Consider the following 21,596-nt stretch of genomic DNA (forward strand, 5'->3'; position numbering starts at 1 on the left):
ATAATATTAATTTGAGAATAAAGGGAAGCAAAATGGGCACGAATCATTTGACCATCAAAAATTCAATTTGAAGTAAAAGGGCGTTTATTTTAATTTTGTGGCCTAATTTAGGAATGCAATTAAAAATAATCATTAGCAGTCTACAAGTATAAACCAGCTCCTAGAAGACTGCAGAGTGATTAACTCTGCTGCACAATCTTAGAAATGGAAGTCTTTTCGATTATTTATTCAGAAGGAAAACCTCATTACTGAAAGGATAGAATGCAGAATCTAAGGCCCCAAATCTGTTAGTGAATACTACACTTGCTATTCTCAATGAGGGAGGAGTGTAGTACACAGCAACTTTACTCACAGTCAGTCAGTCAAGAAATAACATGACTCAATTATACAGCTGTGATTGTTTTAAAAAAGCAATGAATAGAAACCCTGCTGTCAAAGAGATGATCTAATGTCCCTGCTGATTTCACCCTCCCTATAGAAAACGAACACAACCAAATTAGGACAAACTGCGTAGGTGGCAGCTGGCTTACTTTTATGCAAATCTCAATACCTTTTGCTGGCATATCAATGTTGCTTTGTGAAAACATGCAAACTATTCAACATAACCAAGCACCTTTACACAGTGATTCTTTGTATGGGCGCAACAAAAGAATTTGAATTTCACCATTTCCTGTTGCTCTCCAGTCTGTATTGGAAACATTGTAAATTGTTCCACTATCGACACACTTCACTGAATTCTGCTTCATGATAGATTTATTAAGGTTTTGCTTTTAAATAAAGCACGCATTTACAAAGTTTATTAGCTTCTTATAAGAAGTTCAAGTAGGTCTAACACACATTTGTGGGAACAAGACTGAACTCATACATTGACCATCTCATTAATCTAATTTGAGCAGGTTGCAGGACAGAGAAGTATGAGCAAGCCCCTCATGGTGGTCAAGTATTTTACTGAACTGGTTTCCTTTCTGTGTCCTCAATGTCAGGTCTAAACACAGCTCTCTTTCTCTCATTATTAGTTTCATCCACATCCATTTTAAATCATCATCTTTAGGAATCTAATTGCCTGATCTGACAGTCTGACTGAGATTACTACCTACAATTAACCACAAACCAAAACTGCCTCCTCTGTATCTCAGTAACATCTTAGAGCACACACAAAAAGGTTTTTATAAGGAATCTGGACTTTGTCACACAAGGCAATCGTACTCCAAAAATCAATCTACAGTAGTCACTGGTTAGTTTTATCTGGCTGATGTTCACTTGGTCAATTTAACGTCCAGAAATTAGATTTACTCGAACAGAAGGAGCTTTATGGCATAGTGTGACTGAAAAAGTCAAGAAGGATCACTCGGTGGGTAGTTGGATGTAGAGAGAATGTGGTGAAGCATTGAGACAGGTGGACCAGAACATTCATCTGGGGATGCTGTCAGTGCTGATCTCTGTCAGGGTAACAGTAAGGACTGTAGCTTTTTACAATCATCACAATGTGATCAGCAGTGGAAGTTCTACACCCCCATCCGACAGGAGTGTTTTCAGAAGGGGTACAGATCAAACAAGGCAGGAGGGCAGCTCACCGTTTACCTAGCCAGTCAACCCTGGGTTCTTGGGAGCAGTGGTAGTGCTGCTGCCCACCTGCCCCTGGGAGGTGTGTAATAGCATCTTTGAACGGGTTGATTAGATAATATTAAGGGAGACCCTCCTGCCCCAACCAGATCCTATCATAGAGGACGAGTAAGACACTTATTAGACTGCCCACCCTGTGAGGTCCTTAGCTGCCCAGTTAAATGGCAACTATGGATCTCATTCTATCTCCAGGGCCATTACACTCTTGGCCAACAGAAGGCTGGTGAAAGGGTGAAAAGGTGAAAAGGAGGGAGCAGGGTACTCCTTTGTAGAGCAAGTGATTTGTCCAGTGCACATCACGCACAATTCCCCAAGATCAATCCCATATATTGTGCTTCCCCGCTTGGCTTCCAAAACATACTAGTTCCGAGCACACTTCCCCACACCGAGCCACCTTGTCAGCCTGTATATCCTTAAATCCTGTACAAATCAGTACACGCCTAAGGATCAGAGGAATGTTAAATAAAACATTTACTCTATGCACTCAGAAGGTAATGAAGGGAGGACTTCTTCCACAATTCAGATCCCGAATGTTCCAACTAATAAAGGCAGTCAGTAAATAGTGACATGGATGTCGCTATTCAGAGCAAATCTAATATCCTCCCAACAATCTTGAACTGATGCAATATACCAATTTTCTAAAATGTAAAGGTTTGCTCACATTCAGACAAATGAACTGACAACACACCACTCCTCAGTTCACATCAGTTTTGGAAAATCCAATTAACGCTGGCTCTAGATGCAGTTTTTACTTTTTACTGGATAATAAAATGTGAGGCTGGATGAACACAGCAGGCCAAGCAGCATCTCAGGAGCACAAAAGCTGACGTTTCGGGCCTAGACCCTTCATCAGTGCAGGAGGCCCATGATGGACATGTCTGCAAGTTTCAGCTTGATCTGATTTTGTGTGTTGGTTGCCAGGCATCTGGGTTTGAATCCATTACTTGGATCCGACCCCACCACCCAAGACATTTTTCCATCCCCACCCCTGTCTGCTTTCCGGAGAGACCACTCTCTCCGTGACTCCCTTGTTCGCTCCACACTGCCCTCCAACCCCACCACACCCGGCACCTTCCCCTGCAACCGCAGGAAATGCTACACTTGTCCCCACACCTCCTCCCTCACCCCCATCCCAGGCCCCAAGATGACATTCCACATTAAGCAGAGGTTCACCTGCACATCTGCCAATGTGGTATACTGCATCCACTGTACCCGGTGCGGCTTTCTCTACATTGGGGAAACCAAGCGGAGGCTTGGGGACCGCTTTGCAGAACACCTCCGCTCAGTTCGCAACAAACAACTGCACCTCCCAGTCGCGAACCATTTCCAGTCCCCCTCCCATTCTCTTGATGACATGTCCATCATGGGCCTCCTGCACTGCCACAATGATGCCACCCGAAGGTTGCAGGAACAGCAACTCATATTCCGCCTGGGAACCCTGCAGCCATATGGTATCAATGTGGACTTCACCAGTTTCAAAATCTCCCCTTCCCCCACTGCATCCCTAAACCAGCCCAGTTCATCCCCTCCCCCCACTGCACCACACAACCAGCCCAGCTCTTCCCCCCCACCCACTGCATCCCAAAACCAGTCCAACCTGTCTCTGCCTCCCTAACCGGTTCTTCCTCTCACCCATCCCTTCCTCCCACCCCAAGCCGCACCCCCAGCTACCTACTAACCTCATCCCACCTCCTTGACCTGTCCGTCTTCCCTGGACTGACCTATCCCCTCCCTACCTCCCCACCTACACCCTCTCCACCTATCTTCTTTACTCTCCATCTTCGGTCCGCCTCCCCCTCTCTCCCTATTTATTCCAGTTCCCTCCCCCCATCCCCCTCTCTGATGAAGGGTCTAGGCCCGAAACGTCAGCTTTTGTGCTCCTGAGATGCTGCTTGGCCTGCTGTGTTCATCCAGCCTCACATTTTATTATCTTGGAATCTCCAGCATCTGCAGTTCCCATTATCTCTTTACTTTTTACTGTCAGTTTTAACCCTTTTGATCTTCAACAACATAACATTTCTTGAAATTGATGCACAGAAGACACATCATTGAAAACAGAATACTAATTTTATTTACATGCCCTTACTCAAAGTAGTGAGCTGGTTTAACTTTGAAGTAGAGAAACTGATATTGCAGTTTTAGCAAGAAATGTGAACTCCATCTTTACATCAGCACTTTTGACCAGATCCAGGCATGAAGCTCCAACTTTCATTTGTTTCAAGTATTATGCACAACTTTAGCAGCAACTGCATTGAAATAATGCTACAGTCCCTACAATTCTTTGTATTTTTCCTTGGTGATTATACGCAGCACAAATCTGTACTGAATCCCCTAAAATGAGTATGGAGTTTCAACTGTACGTAGTAACTGGTCAGCATTGAAATGTGTTGAAAATTGAAACGTACTTAAATAAGCCAGTCAGCAAAGTGTGACACAGTACTAAAAATAGGTCAACATGATCATTCCTTTTCATCTAATATTGTCAACACTTTGCACAAAAAAAACTCTAGTATGCAAAAGAATCAAACCTATGCTGATACATTTAAATTCTGCACAACTGTAATTTGATATTAAACAAACAACTAAAGGAGCTCTCTGAAGTGGTTGGGGGGGGGGGCGCGGCACTGGACCTGAAATGTTAATTCTGCTTTCTCTCCCCAGCTGCTGCCAGACTTGCTGAGCCTTTCCCGCAATTTCTGATTTTGTCATTTGATATTAGTCCTTTGGACAGTTTTCGCCTGACTGCCATTGCACAGTTCCAAAAGTCTTGCCTGCCAAGCAATTGTTGTGAGAGAGAGGAGCTGGATAACAAGATGCAAGAACCATCTCCACCAAGACAGCCTTCACAGTCCAAACACTCCTTTGTCATCATTTGCCTGCAGTTTTCATTACAGATCAATGAAAAGTGAATAGGCGCCAGATTTTCACAACTTGTACATTTCGCAGTAATGTTCCCATGCACAGTCGCCTGGAATGCGTTCTCTGACAAACAATTCGAGAAAATTTAATAGGGTCACATTGTGAAAGAACTGGCCATTGGCACCAGATAAACTTCAAATGGATGCCTCTCATCAGCTCGGTGGTGCCAGGATTAATTGTGGCAAAAATATGAATGGTGGAATCAATTGGTTACCTTGTCTGGCACTCTTCCTCAGAACAACAGTGAGTAACAGAAGGAATTATGCTGGATCAAAGACAGTACTCCAATTAACATAGCCCATCTGCAACATTTATTCCCAATGACCACTTCAGATTTCAGGTCACATTCTGCCACTCCAATAACACCCAAGCCATTTCTATGCATCTCCTCCTCCTCCTCCAGAACCAGCCGTTCCCTTCATTCTGTTTCCAGTCACTAATACACTGCAATCCTGTGCAGATTAGTAGCATATTTTTACAATACTGCAGACAAGAAACATCCAGGACAGTACAATACACTCTTCTACAGAAACTAGGGAAGTTTAGGGCCTCCACCAATTAGTGATTTTAACAACAGCTCCCAGTGTTTCTGTGCTAATCTGCCCTGTTAATGTCTCAATATATCAACGGAATACAAGACCAGGTCTGGGAGTCCTCACTTCAGTCCTGACTGTGTTTCTGAAAATCACAACTTTTAGCGAATGATATGTTCCCCTAAAATCAATGTTAAAGGCAAAGTTAGCTCAAAGGAACTTAATCCAAAACAAAAAAATACTGCATCAAGGATTTGCGGAACCGTGAATTCCTCATTGTAACAGCTCTTAAAATAAGAGGCTGTGTATGAAAAGAGTGTAAAATTCAAAATAAGAAGTTTTTCAGAGATCGTACTCACCGACACCGCAGCACTTTTAGATTGACCATACTCCATCTAGTGGCAGGGTTTGGTTGGTGCAGGTAGCTGTTGAAATTCCAGCTGAAATTGCACCAATTGACTTCGACGCTAGACTGGGCCCGAGGCTTCAGTGCAGGTTTAGAATGGGGCCCAGTTGCCAGTAGAAGTGAACAGGTACCAAGTTAAGAACAGATATTTAACACGGCAAAAGGGTGGGGAAGCCCAGTCCGGAGAAATGCAAGGACATCACTGGGATGGAGATGGCTTTGGAAAATGGGGATGAGGGTGACGATGGAAGGACTGGAAGAAAGGTCACGTATGCATGGAGGCTAACAATGAGGTTTATGATAAATAAGTTCAACATTAAATGTTGTCAAAGTGAGGCATGTATGTACTGGAACAAATTTAGGAAACACTGGTCAGGCTAGGTCCATGGAAAATGTGAGGTGGGTTAATAGATCAGACCTTATTTCCTTTGTTAGAATCAAAGGGTTACAAGGCTGGAAAGTTAAACTGGTTTCACTTCAGACACTAGCTACTCTGTTCAGAGTTTCTAGCAATTTTGTTCTTAATTAAGATTTTTAGGACCTGCAGCATTTCACTTTTTCATAATTATCATTTGTGAGGATGTGGGGTTAGGTCAGCACTCATTGTCCAGCCGTTCCTGCCCGAGAGGTGTTGACGGGGGTGAGCCTTTTCACTTGCTCTACCACACACAATCTGATGCGAGACCACCACGGTGTGGTAAGGAAGGGAGCTCTGGGATGCTCATCACTCGGAAGTGAAGAAACAGCAACTTAGTTACAATTCAGGATGGTATATGGCTTGGAGGGGAACTTGCAGCCGGTGATGTTCCCAATCACCTGTTACTTAGGGCTGTCTAAGTAGTAGAGGTCTCTCAGTGTTTCGGAAGATGCTGTTGAAGGAATCTCAGCAAAGTGTACCTCGTATATAGTAAACACTGCTGCCACTGTACTTGCGAGTTGGAATGATGAATGGGGTACTCCCAAGGCAGGCCCATTTTGTCCTGGGTGGTGTTAATCATTTTGAAAGGTGTGCAGCTTCACTCGCTCAGACAGGTGGACAATATTCCATTATATTCCTGACTAGTCCTTTTTCGGTGATTGTCTTCGGAGGGGAGGCGCAAGGTTAATTACCCCCCATAGAATTCCAGATCTTGGTCCTGATTGGTTCCTGGTTAATGGCAGCCCCCCCAGGATGTTGAAGTTGGGGAATTTACCGATTGTAATGCCTTACATGTCAAAGTGAGATGCAGAGTGGATTCTCTCCTGTTGGAGATGGTCATTGCAGGCATTTGGTGAAACCTATGTTAAATATATCAGCCCAATCCTGTATTTTATTGGCTTCCCCAACCTTTTGCCGTTTAAATCTTTGTTCTTAACTTAGTACCTGTTCTCTTGCTGCACACGGACGCAGGCTGCTTCAGTATCTAGGTCACCATGAAAGGTGCTGAACAATGTTGCTGAATGTATAATCATCCCCACTTCTGACCTTATCACAGAATCATAGAATTCCAATAGTGGTGGAAACAGGCCATTCAGCCCAACAAGTCCACACCAACCCTCCAAAAGAACATCCCACCCAGAACTATCCCCCGACTCTTTCCCTGTAACCCTGCATTTCCCATGGCTAACTCATCTAACCTACACATCTGTAAACACTATGGGCAATTTAGCATGACCAATCCAATTAGCTTGCACATCTTTGGGGTGTGGAAGGAAACTGGGGTATCTAGTGAAAACCTACACAGACATAGGGAGAATGTGCAAACTCCACACAGAGAGTCGCCAGAGGGTGGAATCGAACCCGGGTTCCTGGTGCTGTGAGGCAGCAGTGGTTCAGTGTTGTAGCGGCATTCCTACCACTGAACCAGAAGGCCCAAGTTCAGGTCCCATTACTTCAACAGCACATGTCTAGACAAGTTGATTAAAAATATCTACCGAGCAACCTGTTCACTGATGTCCTGAGACTGAGGTCATTGGTTTCCAACAACTACAACCATCTGTGATGGGTATGATTCCAACCACGAAGATATTCGCCCTTGACCCTCACTGACCAGTGCTGTTAGGGCTTCTTATCATCCTATCTTGTCAAATGCTGGCTTGATACCAGGGCCGTCACTCTCACCTCATCTCTGGAGATCAGCTCTCTTATCCCCGCTTGCAGCTTAATCACGGAATTGTTACAATGCAGACAAAGGCCATTCAAACATGTCTGCACTGGCTCTCTGAATGAACATTATGATTTGAAATGCTATCTTTTGGTCTTTTTGCATAACGCTGAACTGTGTGAAGAAATATTTTCTCACACACCATTTGTTTCTTTTGCAAATTCCCTTGTATCAGTGCCCTTTCATTCATCAGGGGACAGCTTTACAATGTCTTAACTACAATGGCTTTTCTCACTCTCCACCCCATCCAAGTTCAACAATCCAATGGCACCTCCCAGAGTTGATAGTGAAGCTACGGTTCTTCTGGTGAAAACATAGACAGCCCTTCTGCATAATACACTGCCATCAAGAAAAGGAGGAGCTTGAATATTTTGCCTAATTTGCATCTTACAAAAAGAAAATTGGCCAAGTAATGGATTCAAACCCAGATGCCTGGCAACCAACACACAAAATCAGATCAAGCTGAAACTTGCAGACTGGGGGAATCTTAGGGGTTTGATTTGATTTTGATTTTATTGTCATGTGTACTCAAGTACTAGGGTACAGGCAACATCTTGGGTAAAAGTACCTAGGAGCACAACCTTAAGAACAAGGTAGAAAGGAAGAACAAAGTTAAAAGTTAAAAGTTGTATTAGTTATAGAATAGAGTAAAACATACAAAATAAGGTTAAAAGTTATAAAGTGCAGACCTTCTTAGATTTAGGTAGAAAAGAAATAAATAAAGCTTGAAGTTCAAGCATTACAGTCTTTAAAGTGCTTAGCCACTGTGGGACCACAATTTCAAGAAATTACCCCAAGGCCATAAGTCAACACTGAGGCTAAACCAAGGGCTATGTACCACTAGAAGGCCACCATGTTGGGCCACTGATAGCTGTATCTACATTATCTTTATCTTGTATCACCGCACCACTATGAGGAGTGCTGAAAGCACCAGCATCAATATTTTTTATTTAAAGTCATGCAGTTTCGATATTTTCTAATCAACTTGTTCAGAGATATTATCACACATCTCCTAAGCAGGTGGGACTTGAACCCAGGTCTCCTAGCTCAGAGGTAGGGACACTACCACCATGCCAAAACCACCCGAGACTGGCAGGTATATAAATCTTTTCAATATCATAAGACATTGAAAGTGCTTTAAAGCCAAAGTGCTTTAGTGGTGTGTAGTTACTGCAGAAATTTAGGTAACACGACAAGCAATAAGGTGCACTGCAAGATCTCACAAACAGCAGTGTGGTGATTAGATAATCTGGTTTTGTAACAGTGGTTGAACGATTAAAACTAGCTACAGCACTGGATAAAAGAACAATATTCTGTTATCCAGTCCTTCCTATGGTTAATGAATTGTATGGGGATTTCTGTGAGCGAACATACAAAGTGACATTTCCCCTGACCTGTTGAGTAGCTCTTCTGCCCAACCCAGGGCCATTAATGGGAGAAAATTTGATAAAACAGGCAGAGCTTGAGGCTGGGTTGCAGAGCATAAAACAGACACCGAACTACTGTGTTGGGTAGTAGCTGAATATATTGATGATACTTCCACCACTCACTAGAACCATCAAATAAAAACACAAAATGCTGGAAAAACTCAGCAATTCTGACAGCATCTGTGGAGAGAGAAACAAAGTTAATTTTTTGGGATTAAATTCACCATTCCTTGTCACATAATTTCCATACAGATTAATTTAGGCAAAGACAGATTTGAATAGAGGCAAAGTCATATAGCATGGAAACAGACCTTTCAGTCCAACTAATCCATGGTAACTAAACTGGTCCTACTTGCCTGCATTGGTCCATATCCCTTACAATTAAGTGGACAGCAGCAAGGTCCATCTCTACACATTATTCTATCAGTGCAAAATAATATGTGAATGGAAAACTGAAATATTCAGAACAGCTCCCCGGAAATACTACTACTTTTTAAAATATTATATTACTTAATACACTTTCAATACCTCCAAACAACTCAGATGGCATGAAAATGAAATGAAATGCAAGCAGAAAGTACTGAAAGGGCTAAGCAAATTAGACAACTTCTATGGATGAGAACAGAATCAATGTTTGATGGCGAGAGATGGTAGGAACTGTCGATGCTGGAGAATCTGAGACAACAAGGTGTAGTGCTGAATGAACACAGCCGGCCATGCAACATCAGAAGAGCAGAAGCCCCTTTCTGAAGGGTCTAGACCCGAAACGTCAGCTTTCCTGCTCCTCTGATACTGCTTGGCCTGCTGTGTTCACCCGGCTCTACACCTTGTAGTCTCAATGTGACTGAAAATAGATGGTGAACTGTGATAAAAAAGACTTGTAAACGCAGGACAACTTATGCAGTATTTTTGATTCTTGACAACCTAGTACAGTTGGACTATGACAAGACAATCATAGTAAACATGCCATCATTGCTTGGCTTGCAAATGCTCACTGCATCTGCCACTTCCTCCTATCCTGAGTCCACCACAAAGTGTTGGTATTGGTCTAGGTCACATGTGCAGCCTGCACTGGGGAGTGAAACACCCAGTTATACAGTCAGAGCCCTACAGCACAGAGACAGGCCCTTCAGCCCAAACTAGTCCGTGCTGACCAAAATGTCCATCCACGTGAACCTCAATTCCCTGCACTTGGCCGATATCCTTCTAAACCTTTCCTATCCATGCATTCATTCAAGTGCCTTTTAAATGTTGTTAATGTACCCACCTCACCCAGTTCTGCTGGCAGCTCATTCCATAACGTGTAACTAATGCAGGGACAGGGCCTTTAGTAGCTGTCTTAATAAACAAATTTCCAGATAAATGGCTGCACCTGCTTGCTAACTGACAGCTGATCTGACATTGTTGAAAATGTCTGGACCGTGACTGAAAACTTGGCCCAAGGCATATTACAAAATAAGCAAATTTCCTGACAAAGCAAAAATTTGTTAATGAGACAGTGGGCCTATCACCGGGTGAAGCAGAGTGCTACTCAGCAAGAGGATCCGGGAGTGACAATAATGGAAAATGCAAGCCATTCCATTCGGCATTACACAAGGAGCTTAAGGATCGGGTCTCACTGGCCCTGATCCTCAAAGGAGCAATGACACCGGAACAACAATCAGGATGTGCAGGCTGTGTTTTTAACCTGTGTCATGAAAACACAGGAAATATTCAGCAAGTAGCACTCTCACCTATTAGGTAGTGAGTCTTAGGTTCAAGTCCCACCCTTGGAGCATTAAATTATCTTGGCAGCAGTCTTTTATCAGGAGGGACATCATCTCCCAGCTGGCTGGAAACAGACAACATGGTAGACTGATATGAACCGAAGGCAGGAGAGTTTATAAAGAGGTGATGAATTCAGTTCAAGGTTACTCAGTTAATCATCATCAGTCAGAATGCTTAACAACCTTTTAAAGTGCAAAAAAAATGCAATTTTAATTAATAAGAAATATTGTAGACATCATCAAACTGAACTAAATTTAAAAAAAAGGCTTAATCCAATGAGCAAAGGGAGGAAGACACGAAAATGAATGAGGAAAGTCGAATCAGCCACAATCCCAACTGAATGGCAGAGTGGACCCAAGGAGACGAGCGACCTACACCTGACGGTTGTCTAATTCAGATCTCCAGGAAAACACAGGTTCCCATTCCTGTTCCTGCAGAGGTGGCTGTCAGCAGTTTTCCCACCCCCTTACTGCCCAGAGTCTTGCAGTGATTGACAGACTCAAAAAGACAAGAAAATAATCTACAACAGCGAATCAGAGGTGCAAAACAAAATTCTGCATAAAAAAGTCCCCACCCACCACTGACACTCCTTCAAACACATGACCTCTATATCATTTAGTTGAGCAGCTAGATCGACAAGATATTTCAAAAGCCTGGTCTTTGTCAAACAGCAAAGGAACAGCCACCTAAACCTCTGCAGGAACAGGAATGGGAACCTGTGTTTTCCTGGAATCTGAATGAGACAACCAACAGGTGTAGGTCGCTCGGCTCCTTGGGCCTACTCTGCCATTCAGTTGGGATTGCGGCTGATTCGACTTTCCTCATTCATTTTTCTGCCTTCCTCCCCTTTCACTCATTGGGTTAAGCCTTTTTTTTGTTTATTTAGTTGATTCTAATGATCAAACCAAGTGGAATAAAAATTGCCTGGATTCAGCACTTTGGGAGCTACATCTACCTGTATGAATCCTTCGGTGTGCCTTTAAGTGAGAACTCTTTGTATACACTTTGTTGCAGCCCTCGAAGTCGCACTGGTGGACACGCCTTCTCTTGGGGTCAGGTGACTCAGATCTTGGCAGCCGCCGAATTCCATGCATGCTCTGTGCACTGAGAGGGGCAAAGGATGTCATGTTAGGAGAGTAAAAATGTGCCAAACTGTTCTTCTTTAAAAAAAAATTCAAAGTTCTTCCAAATCAAAATAAAATCCAGTTATTACTGTAGAACCAGCAAGGAAATGAGAAATACAAGTTTGCTTAATGCCTTCATTACATCGAACGGGGGAATTATACATGAAAAGCTCTTCAAAAAGTCTCATCTCAGCTACTTCATTAAATAAAATCAGAATGGCAGCGGGTTTCCTTTCCTCATGGGCAGCTATCTGAAGGGTTGCCTGTATTTCCTAAGCAAAAGCAGAAAGTTTGCACTGGTTCGGGTTCTAGTTGCTTCTGTATGACTGCAACTGCACAAATATGTCTCAGAGCGGGGATGCTGGAACAGATCTAATTACCCATTCGCCAACACTGCCACCAACTGGAATATAACAGTAAGTCAGCTTGCAGTTATACGGTCAGCAAGATGGTTACAGAAATGATACAAAAATGAACCAATGTCAACAAAGTAGATTAAAAACTTCCAAAGCTCACTATTTTATCACAGCAGTTTTTTTTTCTTTTCTGATATTTAATTTCTCCTGTACCTTAATTCTATTTAGAGTTAACAGACTCTTTTTCACAACTTTATTGGCTTCCCAGCAAGCATCCCAGTTTATGGCTTGATTGCTCGACAGATAAACTAATACAGACAAGAAAATCTAGAAAGATTAGAAAAGCTGGCAAAAAGAAACCTAGAAAAGGACACAATCCAAAAAAAGAGCTTTAAAAAGGTTAGGACGGGAAAACAGTGTACAGGACACAGGTGTAAAAGCAAAGTAATTCAGATACTGGAGAGCTATTAAAAACAGGATTTGCTGGAGAAGCTTAGGTTTGGGATCATCTATGGCCACAGTAAAAGAGTCAATGTTTCAAGTCCAAAATGATTCTTCTTTGGAACCGACGGGGTCTGGAAGAATGGTTTCTAAGCTGTTGGCAAAGAAGGAGAAGCAGTCAGTGAAACAGAATGTCAAAGTGCCTGCAGCAAAAGACAAAGAGGATGCTAATGTAATAGAGATTTCGATGCAGGATAGATGTTAATGATAGCTGTCAATAGCAAAAATAAAAACTGGTCAACCCCACTGAGAGCAAACCTGTACAAAGGAGACACTAGGGAAGGAAAGGCGTCTAACCAAATTGGAGGAGAGTGTTCATGGCGTGAAGTTGTTGAACTCAATGTTGAGTCCTGAAGGATGTAAGCTGCCAAGGTGGAAAATCAATTGCTGCTCCTACAGATTGCATTCTGGTTTTCGGGAGCAAGATTTAGACGGGAATATTAGTATGAGGGCACAATGGTGTATTAAAATGGCCACAGGCTGGAAAGTCAGGATCATTCTTACAGAATGAAAATGCTCCACAAAGCAGTCATCCAGTCTGTGTTTAGTCTCACCACTATAAATGAAACCACAATGTGAGCAGCAGATGCAGTAGCCTAGATTGGACAGAAGCACAGTTGATCACTGATTCACCTGACAAAGTGGAGTTGGGACGTTTGACAGTGAGGACAGAGGAAGCAAAGGACAAGTTGTGTTGGCAATGTGTATGGCATTAGCTGTGTCAGCTAACCTACATGTGATTTACTAATGAAAAGGGAAGATCCAAAGGAACAAGACTGATTTTCTACATTTGGTCTTTTGATATTTTAACTGGTGTAATTACCTGAACTTTGGAATCTGTACTGAGCATTGGGAGCATGGATGGAAAGGATTCCATTACATTAAAAACTACTGTATAGTTGGTCTAGGGAATTAATTATTTGTCCTTTAAGCTTTTAAAAAATATTTCCAGCTGTAGCTGCAAATGATCTATTGCTCAAGAGAAAACAAAGTTACTTTTTAAACTACACCCAATTCACAAATGAGGGATTTAAATCAAATTTCATCTTAAGTTTGAGATCATTTTCATTGCAGTTTTAGGCACTAGATTTAAATTTGCAGTATTTCTTGAAACGTGTTGCTTCTCAAAAATAGAAGCATTTCTCAAAGTCTTGGGGAATTTAGAACCTTTACACTCAAAGAGTGGGTAAACAGAGTGCACGTTTTATAACTAGCAAGCTCCTAATTTTGTGATGGAAAGCAAAGTGAGATTCGATTAGATCACCATGATGTAGGTTCCTAAACTCCTTGCTCATCTCTCTCTTCTTCCATCCAATAAATGTGGATCTTGCCTTCCCTTTTACTTCCCAACATCCAAAGCTGCTGCTCCCTTTCCCCACCTCTCATTCAAATTTAGTAAGAGAAAAACCAAGTACAGCATTTCTTCTAGTCTACTTGACAATTCGCCAGGGCTGCAGCTTCTTCCAATAAGTTCTTCCTAAACACAGGCACAAACATTTATTCCAACACCCACACTCACCAACTAACTCCTGCCACAAAAGACTTTGCTTGATCTTTGCCAATTCTCCTCTGCCCACCTCCGCCACACTCCCAGAAAGACCATTGTTAGACTTTCTTCCAACACTGTGGCCAAATCCCTACATACCGCTTGGTGGTGGTGCGCACCATGCACAAGAATTCTCAGTTCTCCCAGGAACACACAGCCGGACTCAATAAAGCTATCAGCAGAAAGAAACTCCTGACATTGAAGAGGGGCTTATCGACAGTCATTACCAAAACAATGGTGATCAGAGACAATGGGAACTGCAGATGCTGGAGAATCCAAGATAACAAAGTGTGGAGCTGGATGAACACAGCAGGCCCAGCAGCATGTCAGGAGCACAAAAGCTGCTGTTTCGGGCCGAGACCCTTCATCAGAAAAAGAAGAATGCTGTTGCCTGAAAACACCCAAAATGAATGGTCAACATGTTTACAATTACCAGATTTTGACTAAATCTAATTCCTGTTTTAAGTAACAAGTATGATGTGCTGGGAAGCCAAACAGCCAATTTTAGTTCACTTTACAGATTTTGGTCTTCTCTCCCTTGCCTTAGTTTACATTAGACGTGTAACCAATCTGTCAGGAGCCTATTCCATTACACTTCCAATTCTCATTGTTTTATTATTAAATCTTCCATTCTTGGCATTTTACTAGGCCTGCAAACTCCTAACTATCTTTTTCAACTAACCTGCCATTAGGCCTAGGAGACAAAACCGTCTGCCAAACTGATCCCACTGGCTCTTCACTGGATAGTTGGGTAAAAATTATGATTTTCTTCCACATTGAGTAAAGACAGGTGGGTTGGGTGTCTAGCCAAACTTCCGGCTAGTTAACCCCTAATGTCAAATGCAAAATTCTTTCTGGATCAGAATAACTGCAAATTTGCCTGAAATGTAAGCCTCAATTTTTTTTGCACGAATCATAAATCTCTACAGACTTTAACTGGATTTTGCTGGGACACTCCTTTATCCAAATGTCATTGTGGACTGTCATTATTTGAACAGGTAGCTTTTGGAACAGGAAGTCCAGCCAAAAATCAAAATAGGAAGCCAAAACTTGATTCCTATTGGTGTTGACAGACTGAAGTAGTTCTGTTTAATAGTAGCAAAATTTAATAAACATGTAAGCAAGGTCCATTATAAAGAGAAAGCGTGTGCAGTTTAAAACTACAGTGACCAAATAAGCATGTGGATAGACATCAGACCAGAGTGGAACTGAGCATGAGTTAATCTACCATTGCACATTGTAGTCTCTCTCTTGAGACAAAGGCCTTGTGCAAGCCAATATAGGCAATCCCTCACCAAGAATCACACTACAGCATCAATTAGGAAGGATAGGATAAACAGAGGGAAGGATAAACAATGAGTCAGCAGTGACATATGAAATATTTGACCTGCAAAGTCCCAGAATTCTACTCAATAATAATGAAACTGGTCACAGACTTCATAAATAGTATGTGTAAAAGCTAAAAATATAAACTGGAGTTTAAGCTAAAACAGTAACTTCAATATTGTTAATACCTCTATAATCCTTGTAGACGACACTTACTTTGTACTCAGGCACCTTGCAGTTCTGCAGATAAATGGTATGATCAAAATTTCAGAACATTTTGATCTACCTGTAATGGGAAAGTATTCTCTACCAATGCACTAGAAGTGTTAGAAGAATAAATGTAAGCATTTCCCTAACATTTTAGAGAGTCACAAAGTTACTCATTCATAAAGGTATGCATACAGGTATACCTACCTCAAATCATACATCCCTTTTCTTCATCGCTAGTTGATGGTAGCACAAAGTCACTTTTTCACCCACTAACTTGTACAAATGTTGTCCAATTCCATCTTAACTATATCCAATTTAAATCTCATCAAAAGTGCACTATTGTGCAAAGATTCCAAAAGAAAATCATTTCTTATTGGCAATTGTGATTAATAACTATGGACTGAGTTTAAAAGCAATCTGCTCATCAAGAACAGAACCAATAATTTTGAAAAGGGGCTTTATGAAAGCTGCTACTTTCCTGCCTTCAGCATTTTAACCAGCAGGATTCAGGTAGCAAGGAGGTTTCCACCTCTGAGCAGATTTAAAATGTGCAAATCACACAGACTGTGGACATCATTGGCACTGACTTACTTTCAAAGTCATAGGAGAACTTAAAACCAGCGTCTACAGGAAAACAACACATACAGACCAAATTCTGAACTACAGGAGCAACCATCCCAACACCCACAAACGAAGCTGCATGAGAACATTATTTCAATGAGCCACCACACACTGCAGCACAGAGGAACTACGAGGAGCAGAAGAAAATCACGTATACAGCATATTCAAAAAGAACAGGTAACCAATGAACACAGGCCACCGATTTCACAGCAACAAACCCAAACAAACAGACAAAACGTGCCCAGAAACCATAACCACTCTCCCCTACATCAAAGACAATTCGGAAATGACTGCCAGACTACTCAGACCTCTTGGCATCAGGGTAGCCCACAAACCCACCAACACACTAAAACAGCAGCTAATGAACTGAGAAGACCCTATACAGACAACAAGCAAAACGAACGTTATTTACAGAATACCTTGCAAGAACTGTGACAAACACTACGTTGGACGAACTGGCAGAAAGCTAGCCACCAGGATACATGAACATCAACTAGCCACAAAAAGACATGACCCACTATCACTCGTATCCTTACATACAGATGAGGAAGGACACCACTTTGATTGGGACAACACATCCATCCTCGGACAAGCCAAACAGAGACACGCAAAAGAATTCCTAGAAGCATGGCGTTCCAACTGGAACTCCATCAACAAACACATTGATTTGGAGCCAATCTACCATCCTCTGAGAAAAAGAACAGGAAATGACATCACCAACCCAAGGAAACCTAAACAGATAAATAGAAAGCGGACATTAACACCAGCGCTTCGTCGGAGGCTCACTGTTGATGTTACCTGGAATGGTGACGAAACATCTGGGAACAAACCTTCAAGCTCAGTGAACCAGCTTACATCTGGAACAAAATAAAGACCCACTCTCTTGTGGACCGAGAGGAGGAGAGTGCTGTCTTGGACGTGAAAGGAGGACGTCGGGTTGGCTGTGCACCCTTGCGACCAGTGGATCTTAATGCTGGCTTCGGCCTAACGCTGGTTCAGGGGAGCAGCCAACCTGCAACGATGGCTGCGGCAAGTGCTCGTGCCCCAGGTCAGGGGGTCCAGAACACCATCCGTGTTTCCGTAAAGAAGTTGGATGAAGGTGCACCTGTGGACCGCACCTTCTTCGTGAAGAGGGTCCTGTTGGACTGTTGTGGGTTCGCTGCTGCGGACATTTACTGCCTGCAGGATTTCCCCGGAGGAGGTTTTTACGATGTAACCTTCAGGAGTGCCAAGCTTTGCGAGCCCTTCCTGGAGGTTTTCAAGGAGAAAGGAGGTGAGGGCCCCCTCTCTGTATTGACCGCTGTCCCACTGTTTGTGATGCCAGCGCAGAGGAGACGTATGGTGACTGTACGGATGTACAACCCGCATGTGCCAGCAGTTGATGTCCTGACCTTCCTTGGAAGGTACGTGAAGGTCGAAGGGGACCTAACTGACATCATGGACCCCTTTGGCATCTGGACGAGTAAGAGGCAGGTAAAGGTGACGCTGAGGATGGGCGCGGACGGGAATGTCGTACACCCACCGTCCAGCTTCGCGATCGGCGGAAGCAAGGGCTACCTGACCTATGCAGGGCAACCTAAAGTCTGCCATGCCTGTGGTAGGTCAGGTCACGTGGCGGCCGACTGCAAAGCCACCATCTGCAGGGAGGAGGGACACCTTGCAAAGGATTGCCCACAAGAGAAAAGCTGCAACCTTTGCGGGGAAGCGGGCCACCTCTATAGGGCATGCCCGCGGCGGGGGACCAACCACGCCCAGGTCGCCTGTAGGGGCAATGCAGGGCCAGCCCCCACGGAGGAGAAGGTGGCACCAGGGCCCAGCAAGGACCCCACTGCTGTGCAGGAGGGCCGGGTCGTGCAGGAGGGCCCAGCCCCGCAGGATAGGCCCGAGGCCAGCAAAGCGCCCCTGCAGGCTCCGCTCCCCCCCGACAACCCGGAGTCGATGGAGGCGGTGACAGGCGACCCAGGGGAGTGAACGACGGTCCGGAAAGCGAGGAGGAAGGTGCGTCGACAGGCCCAGGAACCGCAACCATCAGGCGGGAAGAGGCAGCTACAGGGGGGCTATAAGAGCTCCTCTGACGAGGGGGATTCGGAGAGGGCCCACCCGAAGCAGAAGTTAAAGATCTCGAGGGAGAAGGAAAGCAGCACCCCGCTTCCAGGTGATGGGAGGCGTCCTGAGGCTCACTCCGACACCCAGTCAAGTGCCGCTGGGGCACTGGAGGGCCCCCCGGAACTTCCAGGCAGGAAGGAGGAAACAATGCATCCCAAGCCTGACCCAGAGCCGGACCCACCTGCCTCCGCACCCCTGACGGGGGGATGCCACCCGGAAGGCAGCACGGACGGTTTCCTGAGCCCGGAGAGCGTCCAGAGGTTAGCCCGGGCAATGGGCATGAAGGGACAGATGGAGGGGCTGGACCTTGGACTTGGGGAGGGTACTGCGGTCACTGCCCACAATGGGGGTACGAGTTGCGAGCATTAATGTGCGCAGTGTCAAGTCCACTGCAAGATGTGTATCCACGTTGGCCTACCTGACCACCATCAAAGCGGACCTCCTGTTTCTGCAGGAGTGTGGGATACCGCACCTCAGCGGGTATGGGAAATGGTCCGGCGCCTGGACCTGTGGGCCTTCGATCTGTTCGGGGGGTAACGACTGTCGCTCCTCGGGCCTGGCTATTCTGCTGCGGGGGCGCAACTTCACCATCTCTCAAGTTCAGGAGGTGGTGGGGGGAGCGCCTCCTAGTGGCTCCCCTGAGGCTGATCAATGTGTACCCTCCAGTGGTACGGAGTGAGCGGTTGGCCGTCCTGCAGCGGCTTCCACCCCTGCTGGCTACGTCCAGGCCGGTCATCCTAGGCGGAGACTTCAACTGTATCATCGATGCAGATGGAAGATCCGGCGTGGGGACAGCGGGTGGGGGGAGTCAACTGGACGTCATGTCCAGATTCCTGATGGGCACAGTGAAGGACGCCAAGCTGCTCGACGTCTTCAGCACCCCTGCAGATGGAGCACAGTGGAGATACACCTGGTCGCGGCCAGATGGGTCTATCCGCTCAAGGATAGACTTCCTGTTTGTGTCACAGGCGTTCTCGGTCAGGTCCACCGGCATCGAGCCAGTGTTCTTCTCTGACCACTGCCTCCTGCTGGCCGACTGTCACTTACAGGACAACCAGCCGGCCAGCAAGGGGACGTGGAAGTTCAACATGACTCTGTTGACCCCAGAGAACGTCAAGGAGCTTAAGAGGGAGTACGCCTGTTGGAGAACCGTGAAACCCCTCTTTGAGTCTCTGGGCGACTGGTGGGAGACGGTGAAGGAGAACATCAAGAGGTTCTTTGTCTTCAAGGGTGTTCGGAAGGCGAGAGAGAGGCAGGGAAAGCTGTCGCGACTCCAGAAAAGGGTGCAGAACCTGCTCCTTCTGCAGTTGATGGGGGTCGATGTCACGGAGGACTTCCGTGAGGTGAGGGGCCAGCAAGCCTCGCTCTTCGCCGCGGAGGCCTCCAGGATAATCTTCCAGACCAGGGTCCGCTCCGTGGAGCAGGACGTGACGTGCTCGCGTTTCTTCTTTCAGAAGGTGCACAAAGAGAGCTCTGTGCTTAGCCGGCTGAAGGAGGGCGACGGCTCGGTGACGTCGTCTCGGCCCGACATTTTGAGCATCAGCAGATCCTTCTATGCCGGACTGTACGACATGAAGCCCATGGACAGCATGGCCTCTGAGTCGTTCCTGTCATCTATCACGGAGGTCTTAGACGACGGCATGAGGGAGTGGCTGGACCGGCCGATATCCCTGGACGAGCTGACCAGAGCCCTCAAGTCCTTGGAGAGGAATAAGACTCCCGGGAGCGACGGCTTACCGGTTGAGCTGTATTCCGCTCTGTGGGACCTGGTTGGCCAGGACCTGCTGGAGGTGTACGATAGTGCGCTTCGGGCAGGGGAAATGTGCAAGTCCATGAGGAAGGGCATCATCACCCTCATTTACAAGAGGAAGGGGGAGAGGGAAGAAATTAAGAATTGGCGTCCCATTTCACTATTGAACGTGGACTACAAAATCCTGGCCAAGGACATAGCCAACAGGGTCAGGTCTGTCCTGGAGTCGGCGATTCACCCTGTCCAAACCTGTGCTGTGCCGTGCAGGAAGATCGCTGAGAGCCTTGCGCTCATCAGGGATACGATCGCCTACGTGCAGGACAGGCGGGTGGACACCTGTCTCGTCAGCCTGGACCAGGAGAAGGCCTTCGAATAGGTCTCTCATGCTTACATGAGGGACAGCCTCTCCAAATTGGGGTTCGGGGAGGGCATCCGCAATGGATCCGGCTGCTCTACACCAACATCGTTAGCGCAGTCTCGATCAACGGGTGGGAAATGGACAGTTTTCCCCTCAGATCTGGAATCAGGCAGGGCTGCCCGCGCTCTCCTGCCTTGTTCATGTGCTATGTGGAGCCCTTCGCCGCATCCATCAGGAAGGACGTGAGCCTGAAGGGCGTGACAATCCCAGGCAGCGGAGGCCTTCAGGTCTATACCTCTCTGTACATGGACGACGTCGCCGTCTTCTACACCGATCGTCGGTCGGTGAGTAGGCTGTTGGACATCTGCGGCCAGTTTGAACTGGCCTCAGGTGCCAAAGTCAAGAGGGGCAAGAGCGAGGTCATGTTCTTCGGGAACTGGGATGACCGCTTCTTCATCCCCTTCACCGTCAGGACAGACTACCTGAAGGTGCTGGGTGTTTGGTTTGGTGGAGCTGGGGCGTGCAATAAGACTTGGGAGGAGCGTATCACCAAACTGAAGCAGAAGCTAGGCAGGTGGATGCTCTGGTCCCACTCCTTCGCGGGTAAGAACCTGGTTGTCAGGTGCGAGGGGCTTTCGGTACTGTTGTATGTGGCGCAGGCCTGGCCTATTACCTGGACCTGCGCTGCTGCGGTCACCCGGGCCATTTTCCACTTCATTTGCGGGTAGAGGATGGACCGGGTCCACAGGGACACCATGTACAAAGACCTGGAAAATGAGGGAAAGGACATACCGAACGCCACACTCGCCCTGATGGCTACCTTTGTGTGCGGCTGCATCAAGCTGTGCGTAGATCCTCAGTACGCAAACACCAAGTGTC

At 45.5% G+C, this 21,596-nt stretch overlaps 1 protein-coding gene across 21 annotated transcripts in view; it reads right to left on the minus strand.

Moving 5' to 3' along the window:
- LOC125458746 (Krueppel-like factor 8) overlaps positions 1–21,596 on the minus strand; it is a 178,608-nt gene that overhangs the window by 4,046 nt on the left and 152,966 nt on the right. For 20 of the 21 annotated variants that reach the window (XM_048544328.2, XM_048544327.2, XM_059651462.1 and 17 more), the window contains one exon: positions 11,775–11,923. In XM_048544328.2, the coding sequence (XP_048400285.1) occupies positions 11,775–11,923 (149 nt within the window). Of the gene's footprint in view, positions 1–10,785; positions 10,884–11,774; positions 11,924–21,596 lie in introns of all 21 variants that reach the window. The other variant, XM_048544330.2, reaches the window with a different exon arrangement.

The sequence above is a fragment of the Stegostoma tigrinum genome, chromosome 15 (genome assembly GCF_030684315.1).
Source record: "Stegostoma tigrinum isolate sSteTig4 chromosome 15, sSteTig4.hap1, whole genome shotgun sequence".
In the NCBI taxonomy this organism is placed as follows: Eukaryota; Metazoa; Chordata; class Chondrichthyes; order Orectolobiformes; family Stegostomatidae; genus Stegostoma; species Stegostoma tigrinum.